This window comes from Erythrolamprus reginae, chromosome 7 (assembly GCF_031021105.1).
Source record: "Erythrolamprus reginae isolate rEryReg1 chromosome 7, rEryReg1.hap1, whole genome shotgun sequence".
Lineage (NCBI taxonomy): Eukaryota > Metazoa > Chordata > Lepidosauria > Squamata > Dipsadidae > Erythrolamprus > Erythrolamprus reginae.
The window spans coordinates 7,421,177-7,434,239 of NC_091956.1; the positions used below are offsets into that span (position 1 = coordinate 7,421,177).

General features: G+C 43.1%; 1 protein-coding gene across 4 annotated transcripts in view; it reads left to right on the forward strand.

Annotated features, from left to right (window-relative positions):
• The first annotated feature begins 880 nt into the window (after positions 1–880).
• The window catches only part of SEPTIN11 (septin 11), a 125,359-nt gene continuing 113,176 nt past the window's right edge, over positions 881–13,063 (forward strand). For 2 of the 4 annotated variants that reach the window (XM_070756918.1, XM_070756919.1), the window contains exon 1: positions 921–1,034. In XM_070756918.1, coding sequence (XP_070613019.1) covers positions 1,008–1,034 — 27 coding nt within the window. In that variant the 5' untranslated portion in view covers positions 921–1,007. Of the gene's footprint in view, positions 1,035–13,063 lie in introns of all 4 variants that reach the window. The other 2 variants (XM_070756917.1, XM_070756916.1) reach the window with 2 other exon arrangements.

Below are 13,063 nucleotides of genomic sequence, written 5' to 3' on the forward strand. Positions count from 1 at the left end.
CTTGTCTCGCTTAACGACAGGGCATTGTGGCCTCTCTTGTGGTTGTAAGTTGAGGACTACCTCCAGCTCCTTACTTGCATGGATCGCTTAGCAACTGACACTGTGGCCTCTATTGTGATCACAAGTCGAGGACTAACTGTAGCTGCTTCCTTGCATGGATCGAGGAATGCCCTGCCTTGCTTAACGACAGGGCATCGTGGCCTCTGTTGCAGTCGTAAGTCGAGGACTACCTCTAGCTGCTTCCTTGCATGGATCAAGGAATGCCCTGTCTTGCTTAACGACAGGGCATCGTGGCCTCTGTTGCAGTCGTAAGTCGAGGACTACCTCCAGCTCCTTCCTTGGCTGGATCAAGGGGCCTCGCTTAGCGACAAGCCTTGTGGCCTCTATTGCGGTCGTAAGTCGAGGACTACCTCCATCCTGGCACAAAAGACTCGCGGACGCCCCCCAAACGCTCTTCCCCTCCTTAGTAGGAAAAAAAGACCCCTCTCTATCAACGTCCTTGCCCGGGTGAGGGGGGGACCCCGACTAGCACAAGAAAGGCCCCAAGGGGGAGTGCGCGCCGGGAGTGCGACCGAAAGCGGCGTTTTGAGGGCTCTGCCGCCGGAGCCCGCGGGTGTTTGCGACCGCACGCCTCCCCGTCCTCCATGTGAGGTGGGGGAGCTGAGAAAGCTAAACGGAGGGGAGGACGAGTGGGCGTCCTCCGGCCTAGCGCGACCCCCTCCCCTCTTCCCCGCCGCCTCTCTTCTCCCCCTCCTCCCCTCACCCACCCGGCCACCCCTCCTCCCGGCAGCGAATGGTCGCTTCCAGCCGGGTGGCCATGTTCCCGCTTCGAGTCTGGGTTGAGGAGAGGGGGGGGGAGGAAGAGGGAGGAGAGGGAGGAGGGGGCAGAGCGAGGCGAGCCCGAAGGAGTGGCCGAGCGCCGGGCGGAGGCGGCGGAAGGCGAGGCGGCCGCGTGAGGGGAGACGCCGGACGGAGCCTCTCCTTTGCGCCCGCGGAGACCCCTCAGCATGGCCGTGGCGGTGGGCAGAGCCGCGGTGAGTCCGGCTGAGAGGGGCGGTGGGGGGGGGCGGCGAGTGGCCTTGCAAAAAATAAAAAATACATGGAAAAGACGAAGCCGAGCCGGCCGGGCCGAAACACGTGTCGGTTGGGAAGCGTCGGGAGGGCGCCAAAAGCTTCGTCCGGGGGCCATTCTGGCAGCCTCTCGCTGAAAAAAAAAAGGCGCGCGGGGCGTCGGGCTGGTTGGAGCCGCGGGCCTCTTCCGACGTTACGGGAAACACGCGGGTTCGATTTCTGTGAGTGGCGGGGCCGGGCTGATTTTATTTATTTTTTATTTGGGAAAGCCTGGCGGGTTTTTAAAAAGCAGCCAAACGTCCCCCCCATCCTTTTGGGAAAAGTGTTATTCCAGGGTTGGGTCTATTTGGGTGGGTGGGAGATGCAGTGGATTTGGGTGGGTGGTTTGGGGGTGGAAACAGCGCCTTCCTCGGGGATTTTTTAGATACGTGTCGGTGGTACAGTGGCAATCGGAATGGTAATAATAGAAGCCGCCGCCGCCGCCACACACGCCCACGGCCCGATCCTGCAGTTGGGTTGGGCGTCCCTCCGATTCGACTGTGAATTAACAGCTTTCTTTCTACACGTGTGAATGCATCTTTGGGATTTTTTGCAATGGTCTGAGCATCCCTCTTGATATGGTGAGTTGAGAGCTTTTTTCTACACGTGTGAATGCATCTTTGGGATTGTTGCAATGGGATGAGCATTCCTCTTACTATTGTGAATCGAGAGCTTTTTTCTACACGTGTGAATGGTCTGAGCATCCCTCTTGATATTGTGAATTAACAGCTTTCTTTCTACACGTGTGAATGCATCTTTGGGATTTTTGCAATGGGTTGAGCATCTCTCTTGATATTGTGAATTGAGATCTTTTTTTTTTTACACGTGTGAATACATCTTTGGGATTTTGCAATGGGTTGAGCATCCCTCTTGATATTGTGAATTAATAGAGGTTTTCTTCTACATGTGTGAATGCACCTTTGGGATTTTGCAATGGGTTGAGCATCTCTTGATATTGTGAATTAACAGAGCTTTTCTTCTACATGTGTGAATGCACACCTTTGGGATTTTTGCAATAGGCCCAGCATCCCTCTGATATTGTGAATTCACAGAGCTGCTTTCCACATGTGTGAATACATCTTTGCAGCTGCCAACTTGAGTTCCCGCACTGTTTTACCCAGAAAAGCTTCTGCCATCTACTTTCCCCCAACCTGCTGCTCTAAAGGTCGGTTTGAGGAGAACCTGCTCAAAAAGAGTAAAGGGAACACTTAAACAACACAATATAACTCCCAGTAAATCAAACTTCTGTGAAATCCAACTGTCCACTTGGGAAGCAACACTGATTGACCGTCAATTTCACATGCTGTTTTGCGCATTCAACTTTATACAGAACAAAAGTATTCAATGGGAATATTTCATTCATTCAGTCTGCATTGGTTGCCGATCAGTTTCCGGTCACAATTCAAAGTGTTGGTTATGACCTATAAAGCCCTTCAGGGCACCGGACCAGAATATCTCCGGGATCGCCTTCTGCCGCACGAATCCCAGCGACCGGTTAGGTCCCACAGAGTTGGTCTTCTCCGGGTCCCGTCGACTAAACAATGTCGTCTGGCGGGACGCAGGGGAAGAGCCTTCTCTGTGGTGGCTCCGACCCTCTGGAACCAGATCCCCCCAGAGATTAGGATTGCCCCCACCCTCCTTGCCTTTCATAAGCTCCTTAAAACCCACCTCTGCCGTCAGGCATGGGGGAATTGAAACATCTCCCCCTTGCCCATGTTGTTTTGGTGTATGATTGATTGTGTGCTTGTTTTTTATATATATTGGGGTTGCTTTTATGAATTTTTTAACCTAAAACTGTAATTAGACTGGTAAATATTAGATTTGTCACTATGTACTGTTTTTGCCATTGTTGTGAGCTGCCCCGACCGAGTCTGCGGAGAGGGGCGGCATATAAATCCAATAAATCTAATCTAATCTTTATTTTTTTGAGCAGTGTATTTATTTATTTATTCATTCATTCATTCATTCATTCATTCATTTATTTATTTATTAGATTTGTATGCCGCCCCTTTCCGTAGACTCGGGGCGGCTCACAACATAATAAAACAATTCATAACAAATCTAATAATTTACAATTTAAAATTTAAAGTAGTTAAGAAAACCCCATTTTTAAGCAGACATACCTACAAACACACCATACATAAATTATATAGGCCCGGGGGAGATATCTCAATTCCCCCATGCCTGACGACAAAGGTGGGTTTTGAGGAGTTTACGAAAGGCAAGGAGGGTAGGGTCAGTTCTAATCTCTGGGGGGAGCTGGTTCCAGAGAGTCGGGGCCGCCACAGAGAAGGCTCTTCCCCTGGGGCCCGCCAACCGACATTGATAAAATTTATTTACCTCCCGTCTCGTATCCCCACCACCGTGGTTTTATCCCACCAGCCATCATCTGCAACCTTTTCCCGCCAACTTCTTCCTTTTCTGCCCTCTTCCCTCTCCCCTTCTTTTTTTTTTTCATAGCTCTTCTTTTTTTGGGGGAAAATTAAGCACAAGCACAGTTCTAAATTCCCAGAGATGAATTAACTGAGCTGTCAAGCCAGGAATCCCTAGTTTAATTCTCTCCTCCAACTATCCTGCCAGGGTTTTTTCCCCCTCTTTTTTTTTTTGGCGTTGAGTCTCTCCCACCCTTTATATGTCTCCCATCTGTCCTACGGGAGTGGAACAATACGAATGAAAGTTTTCGTAAGCCTCAAATTGTGGGCCGCTCTGATAAATTCAGAATCTTAATTGAACAGGGCAGATGGATTCTGACCTACTCGACAAACTTATAGGCTTTCCCGCAACCCTTATATTTCTGGACTGATTTCATCTCCTTGGTATTTATACAAGGAAGTGGAAAAACTCTGGGGATTCAGCACAGTTGATATACTACAAGGGCAAAATCTGGTGCGAGAACAGATGAGAAACAGACGGTATACATCCGTGGTTTTGGAAGCATTACTTTATAGGGAAATTTATAAAACCTTTCTTCCATGCAACTCCGGGAAAGTTGTTGGAGGATGTATAGAGCAGTGTTTTTCAACCAGTGTGCCGCGGCACACCAGTGTGCCGTGAGACATGGCCAGGTGTGCCGCGAAGCTCAGAGAGAGAAAGAAAACAAGAGAGAGAGAAAGAAAGAAAGCAAGAGAGAGAGAAAGAAAACAGAGAGAAAGAAAGAAAGAGAGAGAAATAAAGCAAGAGAGGGAAAAAGAAAGAACAAGAGAGAGAGAGAAAGAGAACAAGAGAGAAATAGAAAGAAAGAGAGAGAGAGGGAGGGAAGGTGGGAGAGAGAAAGACATAGAGGGAGGTAGGGAGGGAGAGAGAAAGAGCAAAAAAGAGGAAGGAAGGGAGAAAGAAAGGGAAGGAGAGAGAGAGAAAAAAGAGAAAGAGAGAGAAAGAGGGAGGGAGAGAGAAATAGAGCAAAAGGGAGAAAGAGAGAGAGATAGAATTTTTTTGTCCAAACTTTTTTTAGCTGCCCCCCCATCCCCACTCAATGTGCCCCATGGTTTTGTAAATGTAAAAAATGTGCCGCGGCTCAAAAAAGGTTGAAAATCACTGGTATAGAGAAATGAATATACAGTGTTCCCTCGATTTTCGCGGGTTCGAACTTCGCGAAAAGCCTATACCACGGGTTTTCAAAAATATTAATTAAAAAATACTTTGTGTTTTTCCCCCCATACCACAGTTTTTCCTGCCCGATGACATCATATGTCATCGCCAAACTTTCGTCCGCCTTTAATAAATTTTTTTAAAATAAATTTTAATAAATAAACATGGTGAGTAATAATCTAAATGGTTGCTAAGGGAATGGGAAATTGTAATTTAAGGGTTTAAAGTGTTAAGGGAAGGCTTGTGACACTGTTCATAGCCAAAAATAGTGTATTTACTTCCGCATCTCTACTTCGCGGAAATTCGACATTCGCGGGCGGTCTCGGAACGCATCCACCGCAAAAATCGAGGGAACACTGTATTGTGATTTGATGGACTCTTATGGTATTTTGAATAAAGGCAAAATGTAACACTGTAGTGTTGGTGGTCTGCCCTTCAAGACTGGATTCTCAGAAGGGTTTCAAACGCCCCCTGTTCTAAAAAAAAAAAGGTGATGTAAATCAGTATTATAGCCCCACAAGATTAATTTAATCTCTACCACCGCCCATCCCAAATTTTCGTGCAACAGATAGCCAGAATTCTGGTGTTTTGGGGGACTGTAAGAGATCTGTATTTTGGAGGGAGGGGATTGTAAAATCTCCCTGATTTTTAATGTCACAGGGGTTTTGGATTAAATTAGTTTTTAAATTAATTGGAGTAGGATGTCTATATTGTCAGTAAATTACTAATTATTGTTTGATACTATTAATTATTTAATGCTCATTACAAATGAGTAACTTTTGAGAAAATAGGGGCTTGATCTTGTTGACCTACCTATCTGTAATAATAGTAATTAATAATAATTTATTAGATTTGTATGCCGCCTCTCTCCGCAGACTCGGATGGATAGAGACGTTGGTGAAAGTAAATTCTAAACATATGAAGGAAATCTTAACTACATCCTTGGGAGGAACGAGGGGGAGAAAAAAAAATTTGATTGACTTTTCCTGCTTACTTTTTGTTTTTTAAAAAAATGTGCATGGCTGTAGAACAGATGTTACACACGAGCAAACGACTTTACTGTGATTGTGGAAAAATAGATTTCTGTTCAGGAAGAAGTTTACCCTTATCTGGTTTCTTTGGCCATTTATAACGGCAGTGTTTAGCTGTACAGTAATAGACTGATGTATGATCTATTTCCCTTTTAGCCAACATTGTGGATTCGACAGTAGGAAGGGGGATTGTTCAGCCTAAACCAGTTGACAAAATCCAAAAGTTGTACAATGAAAGGTCCCTTGAGTTTTCCAGCGTTTCTCAACCTTTCTAATGCCACAAAACCTTAATACAGTTCCTCGTGTTGTGGTGACCCCCAACCATAAGCCAATTCACCAAACAGAGCTTTAAGCTGATTGGCAGGAAGCTCAGATTGTAAAAATATGTTCCAAGGCGCCAGAATAGAAGCTTTAGTTCCTAAAGTGTTACATGGGAATTTTTAGTTCCATTAGTGTTACATGGGAAATTTGTCTGTGAAATGGTCATTTATTATTGTTGTGAGCCGTCCCGAGTTTGCGGAGAGGAGCGGCATATAAATCCAATAAATGTAATCTAATCTAATCAAAAGCATCCCAACCCTCAGGTTGAGAACCACAGTTTTATAGGAAGAGAGAGGTGGGGTAGGTGTACAGTAAATGCAGATAGTCCTTGACTTACAACAGTGACTGTTCAAAGTTACAATAGCACTAAAAAGTGACTTATGATTGTTTTTCACACCATTGCAATGTTTCATTTATTTATTTATTTATTGGATTTATATGCCGCCCCTCTCCGAAGAGTCGGGGCGGCTAACAGCAATCATAAAACAGCATACAATAATAATCCAATACTAAAAATGATTAAAAACCCGTTAATATAAAAAAAAACAACATACATACATACATACCATGCATAAAATTGTAAAGGCCTAGGGGGAAAGAGTATCTCAATTCCCCCATGCCTGGTGGCAGAGGTGGGTTTTAAGTGGCTTATGAAAGGCAAGGAGGGTGGGGGCATTTCTAATCTTTGGACAGAGTTGGTTCCAGAGGGCCGGGGCCGCCACAAAGAAGGCTCTTCCCCTGGGTCCCGCCAAGCGGCATTTTTTAGTTGACGGGACCTGGAGAAGACCCACTCTGTGGGACCTAACTGGTCGCTGGGATTCATTCAGCAGAAGGCGGTCCCTGAGATAATCTGGTCCAGTGCCATGAAGGGCTTTATAGGTCATAACCAACACTATAGCCGCGTGATCAAAATTCAAACACTGACTCGGATTTATGATAGTTGCGGTGTCCCATGGGGACGCCAGGTTCACTTAACCACTTTGCTACCAACAAAACAACTGCAGCGATTCACCTAACAACCATAGCAAGAAAAGTCATAAAATGGGACATATTAACAAATGCCCCGCTTAGCAACCTAAATTTTGGGCTCCGTTGTGGCCATAAGTGGAGGACTACCTGTATAGCCATTACACTTAACACATTCACATTTTCAAAACTATATATATATATATTAAAGTATTTATGGAAATGAATAATAATAATGCAGTCACTAGAATTTGTAGACCAGAATAGAATAGAATAGTTAATAGAATAGAATGGAATAGAATAGAATTATTTATTGGCCAAGTGTGATTGGACACGCAAGGAATTTGTCTTTGGTGCATATGCTCTCAGTATACATAAAAGAAAAGATACATTTTTCAAGAATCATAACATATAACAGCTAATGGTTGTCATAGGGTACAAGTAAGCAATCAGGAAACAAACAATATTAATAAAAATTTCAAGGATACAATTCAATTCAAATTCAATTCAATTTATTAGATTTGTATGCCGCCCCTCTCCGAAGACTCGTTTCAGTCATACAGTCATAAGTGGGAGGAAATGGGTGATAGGAATGATGAGAAAAAACTAGTAGTAATAATAGTACAGACTTAGTAAATAGTTTGACAGCGTTGAGGGAATTATTTGTTTAGCAGAGTGATGGCATTCGGGAAAAAACTGTTCTTGTGTCTAGTTGTCTTGGTGTGCAGTGCTCTGTAGCGACGTTTTGAGGGTAGGAGTTGAAACAGTTTGTGTCCAGGATGTGATGGGTCAGTAAATATTTTCACCGCCCTCTTTTTGATTCGTGCAGTATACAGGTCCTCAATGGAAGGCAGATTGTCAGCAATTGTTTTTTCTGCAGTTCTGATTCTCCTCTGAAGTCTGTGTCGGTCTTGTTGGGTTGCAGAATCAAACCAGACAGTTATAGAGGTGCAGATGACAGACTCAATGATTCCTCTGTAGTACTGGAATAATCTTCTTTGGAAAAAAGTCCCACGGGCAAGGCTGCATAAAAGGGAAAGTAGAGCCCAGTAGGTGGTTGGGATAGTTTATAAAAAGGGCAGAAATATTCTCTAGGTCAGAGTGGGCAAGGTTCTGGCAACAGGCAGCCACATTGTTTATATTACATTTTTTGCATAGCTGAGGGTCACAGTGGGCCCTTATGATTTTGTGTGCTGAGAGGAGAAAAATTTAAACCAGATGTGGCTGGGAAAGGTAACTGAAGATGTGTTTGGCTTAGTGTATTATGTGAATGCAGACACTGTCACTAAAAATCACCCTGGATCCTTCAGTATGTAGAAATCCTATTTTGAAAAAAAAAAAACCTAATTGTTTCTAATCCTCCATATAACGACAGCAGTGAGAATAATGCTCGCACAATATTGGAAAAATGAAAATACAGTGGTACCTCTACCTACAAATCCATCTACTTACAAACTTTTCTAGATAAGAACTGGGTGTTCAAGATTTTTTTTGTTGAAACTGTAACCGGAAAAGCAGGGAGAAGCCTCCATGGGGCCTCTCTAGGAATCTCCTGGGAGGAAACAAAGTGCCGGTAAAGGCAGGGAGAAGCCTCCATGGGGCCTCTCTAGGAATGTCCTGGGAGGAAACAGGGCCAGAAAACACGGGGAGAAGCCTTGGTGGGGGCCCTCTAGGAATCTCCTGGAAGGAAATAGGGCTGGAAAAGGCAGGGAGAAGCCTCCATGGGGTCTCTCTAGGAATCTCCTGGGAGGAAACAGGCCTCCACTCTCCCTGTGGTTTCCCCAATCACACACATTATTTGATTTTACATTGATTCTTATGGGAAAAATGCTTCTTCTTACAAACCTTTCTACTTAAGAACCTGGTCATGGAATGAATTAAGTTCATAAGTACAGGTACCACTGTATGCCTATTGAGGAAGATATAATCAAAAAAATTACAATGCGTACAGAAATGGATAGTTTAACTAAAGAAATAAAAATGTAGAGTAAGAGTATAGTAATTGTTGGGATAGGTTCTACGATTGGATGGAAAAAAGTGGGGGGAAGCAAAAATAGAGAGTTAATAAATGCTAGATAATTCAGAGAGTAAATGTCAAAGGATGATCAGTCGCAAAACAAAGAAAAAAGATATACATAAGGTCTTTGCTAAGACTTGATTATATTATGTAAATACAATATGTGTAATAGAAAATAAGCACTGTTAGAATTGTATTACAAACAGGTCACAAATTGTCCAACTTTTATTTTAATGTTTTTGTGTGTGTGTTTTGTCTTCTATGTTTCTATGTTTGTGTTTTGTGTGTTACAAATAACACCTTTCCTAATCTTTCTCCCACTCTCTCTTCTTATCACTCACTTCCTAACCTTCTTTCTTTCTTTCTCTCTTTCTTTCTTTCTTTCCTTCCTTCTTGTCTTTCCCATTTTAACCTCCTTCCTTCCTTTCCTAATCTTTCTCCCTCCATCTGCTTCTTATCCCTCTCTTTCTAACCAACCTCCTTCCCTCCTTCCCTCCCTCCCTCTCCCTTCCTTCTTGTCCTTCCCCTTCTAACCTCCCTCCCTCTTTCCTAACCTTTCTCCTGCTCTCTTTCTCTTCTTATCGCTCTCTTCCTAACCTTCCCTCCCTCATATATGATATATTTTATGGATAGCCCTTTACTTGTATGACATTTAAGTGCAAGATGATTGGTTCCATCTTCAAGCTCGTATCTTTGGGGGAATACATTGTAGTGCTCTTTGGACCAAGATAATTGGTTTAATCGTTAAAAAAACCTGATGTTATGTGTAGAAGGGTTTCCTCCCCCTCCCCCACATTGTAATTTCTGAGTAGGAGGCAGGACACAAACCAAGAGAAACTCTGCGATCAGTTCGGTTTGATTAACTCAACCAAGATAACAGTGTTGAGTCACAAGCCTTATCAGACCATATCATGTTGCATTGAGAGCACTCCTGAAAAGTAGCTAGCAGAAACATTATAAACAAACCATACTTTTCAATAACAGTGTTTCCTTTAGTTACTTTTATGAAGTAACTTTATCCTAATATGTTACTTTTTCCCCCTTACAGTGGAAGCAGTATTGTTACTATGTGGTTTCAGTTTGCAACAATGACCTGGCTGTGAATTTCATTTTTTTACCCCTTAAGCTTCTGATACTTCAAACCAAGATCCACTTTAACCACGTCCTGTAGATTTGTCATTCTTTCTCTTCCGCTTGGGCTTTTGTCCCACCGCTGGGGGTTTCGCTTTTCTTTGTTTGTTTCAATTCCTTATCCCTGTGTTGTTGTTATTTATTTATTTATTTTTTAATTTATTTTTTAATTTATTTTTTTAATTTATTTTAATTAATTTATTTATTTTCATTTACTTGCTTGCTTGCTTACTTACTTACTTACTTACTTACTTACTTACTTACTTACTTACTTACTTTACTTACTTACTTACTTACTTACTTACTTACTTACTTACTTATTGGATTTGTATGCCGCCCCTCTCCGCAGACTCGGGGCGGCTAACAACAGCAATAAAACAGTATATAACAAAATCCAATACTAAAAACAGTTAAAAACCCTTTACTGTATATAAAACCCAATCATACATACAGACATACCATGCATAAAATTGTAAAGGCCTAGGCGGAAGTATATCTCACTTCCCCCATGCCTGGCGGCAGAGGTGGGTTTTAAGCAGCTTTCGAAAGGCAAGGAGGGTGGGGGCAATTCTAATCTCTGGGGGGAGTTGGTTCCAGAGGGCTGGGGCCACCACAGAGAAGGCTCTTCCTCTGGGTCCCGCCAAGCGACATTGTTTGGTTGGCGGGACCCGGAGAAGACTCTTGTTAATCAGGCAAATATTTAAACATGCAAAAGCAAACACTTTATTTTATTGCTATACTAATAACAAAAGATTTAAGTGCCGAAGCCCACTGCAACAATATAGCCAAGAAGGCTTCAAGAGTTGTAAACCTAATCCTATGTAGCTTCTGCTCTGGCAATCTCACACTACTTACCAGAGCTTACAAAACTTTTGCCAGACCCATCCTCGAATACAGCTCATCTGTTTGGAACCCATATCGCATCTCAGACATTAACACCCTTGAAAATGTCCAAAGATACTTCACCAGAAGAGCCCTTCACTCCTCCACTCAAAATAGAATACCCTACAAGACTAGACTTTCAATCCTGGGCCTAGAAAGTTTAGAACTAAGACGCCTTAAACAAGATCTAAGTATTGCCGACAAGATCATATGCTGCAACGTCCTGCCTGTCGGTGACTACTTTAGCTTCAACCACAACAACACAAGAGCACACAACAGATTTAAACTTAATATCAACTGCTCCAAACTTGACTGTAAAAAATATGACTTCAGTAACCGAGTTGTCGAAGCGTGGAACTCATTACCGGACTCCATAGTGTCATCCCCAAACCCCCAACACTTTACCCTTAGATTACCTACGGTTGACCTATCCAGATTCCTAAGAGGTCAGTAAGGGGCGAGTACAAGTGCAGTAGAGTGCCTTCCGTCCCCTGTCCTATTGCTCTCCTATATCTCCTATACCTTTCTTCTATTCCTATATCTCTTCTTCTAGTCTTTCTTAGATATATTTTACTATGAGAATATCCTCTATAACCTTCATCATGTATTTTACTATGTGTACATTAAAACCCTCATTGTGTATTGGACAAAATAAATAAATAAATAAATAAATAAATAAATAAATAAATTACTTGTTGCTTTCCACATGAGCTGAGATCATTGTTGCCATTATTCCCAGCCAGTGAGACTAACTAACTGCTAATAGCCATATTATCTGGGAATTCCAGAGCAATACGAATAGGAATATTTTGGCAGAACGTCCGCAAGTTCTCAGGGCAGCAAATTCTGGCACGGTGCATTGTGATAAAAATAACTTTCTCGTTCTTTTAAAAACGCTTGCCAATCGCCTTTGTTGGCCAAGCTCACGTTCTCAAATCTTGAAAGGAGCAAATGGCACCCTTTCCCCATCTTTATCTTTCCATGGCGTGCCTAGTTCGATAAGACTCCAGCCAGGTTGCCATTTTTTTAAATTTTTAAACCATTTATGCTTTCGTTGGACAAACACAGACGCTTGATCATTTGGGTTGCTTTTTGCTGAACTTTTTCCAAGTGATAAAGTTAAATAAACAGAATGATAGCCAGTATTTCAAACATAGTTGGAGGCCTAGGATTTTCTTCGTACCATTGTGATGTTAGCAGTCATACCTTCCATTTAAAAAAGGTGAAGGTTTCCTTGTCCAAAGGCGTCCAATTTTGGGGCGTGGTGGTCATTTCTGTATCTTGACCAGAACCCTTGAATGGTCACAAGGGACCCAGCATTGTCCAAAGAAATTTCTATGGTCACGTGGCCAGTGTGGATCTTCTCACCAAAGTGAGATAAAAGTCACATACATACTGTTGTGGTTGTCTCTGGCCCAGCTCCTGCCCCAAGGAATGTGGAGGTGGATGCAGGGGAAACATCAACATGTCATAGGTCTGTTTTATTGCCGACAGAGTCAGGGAGTGCAGTTTCCTCGGACAAAGAAGAAGGTGGGGGTGACTTGGAAGAGGGGGGCTTGGCACACAGCCCAGGAAGCCAATCTCCATTATCTTCGGTCGATTCGAATGAGGAAGTGTTAGACCCACGCAGGCGCAGAGTTATGCAGAGAAGAGACCAATTGGAGAAATATTACAGGAGATAAGAGAGGCCACCTGTGTTTATGTGGGGCTCCAGTAATTAGAGCTGCTGATATAAATAGCAGCATGCTGGCTTGGCCGTTGTGGAAGATTATCTGATTGTTGTTCTTCAGGACCGTGCCTTGATGTTTCCGGACTTTGTTGATTTTTCACGACTTTGAAACCAAAGCAGAGCAAAGTGTGTGTGTCTCACTTCGTGGAAGAAGGAGGGCTGTGATGTTTCTTCACAGCTGCTAGCTAAGTACTTAAGGACTGATTAAGGGAATTGTACAGCCTAAAAGGTTGTTTTGGGACCAGTGCTCTTTGCAATACAAAAAGGGTGCTTTGTTTCTTTTGAATT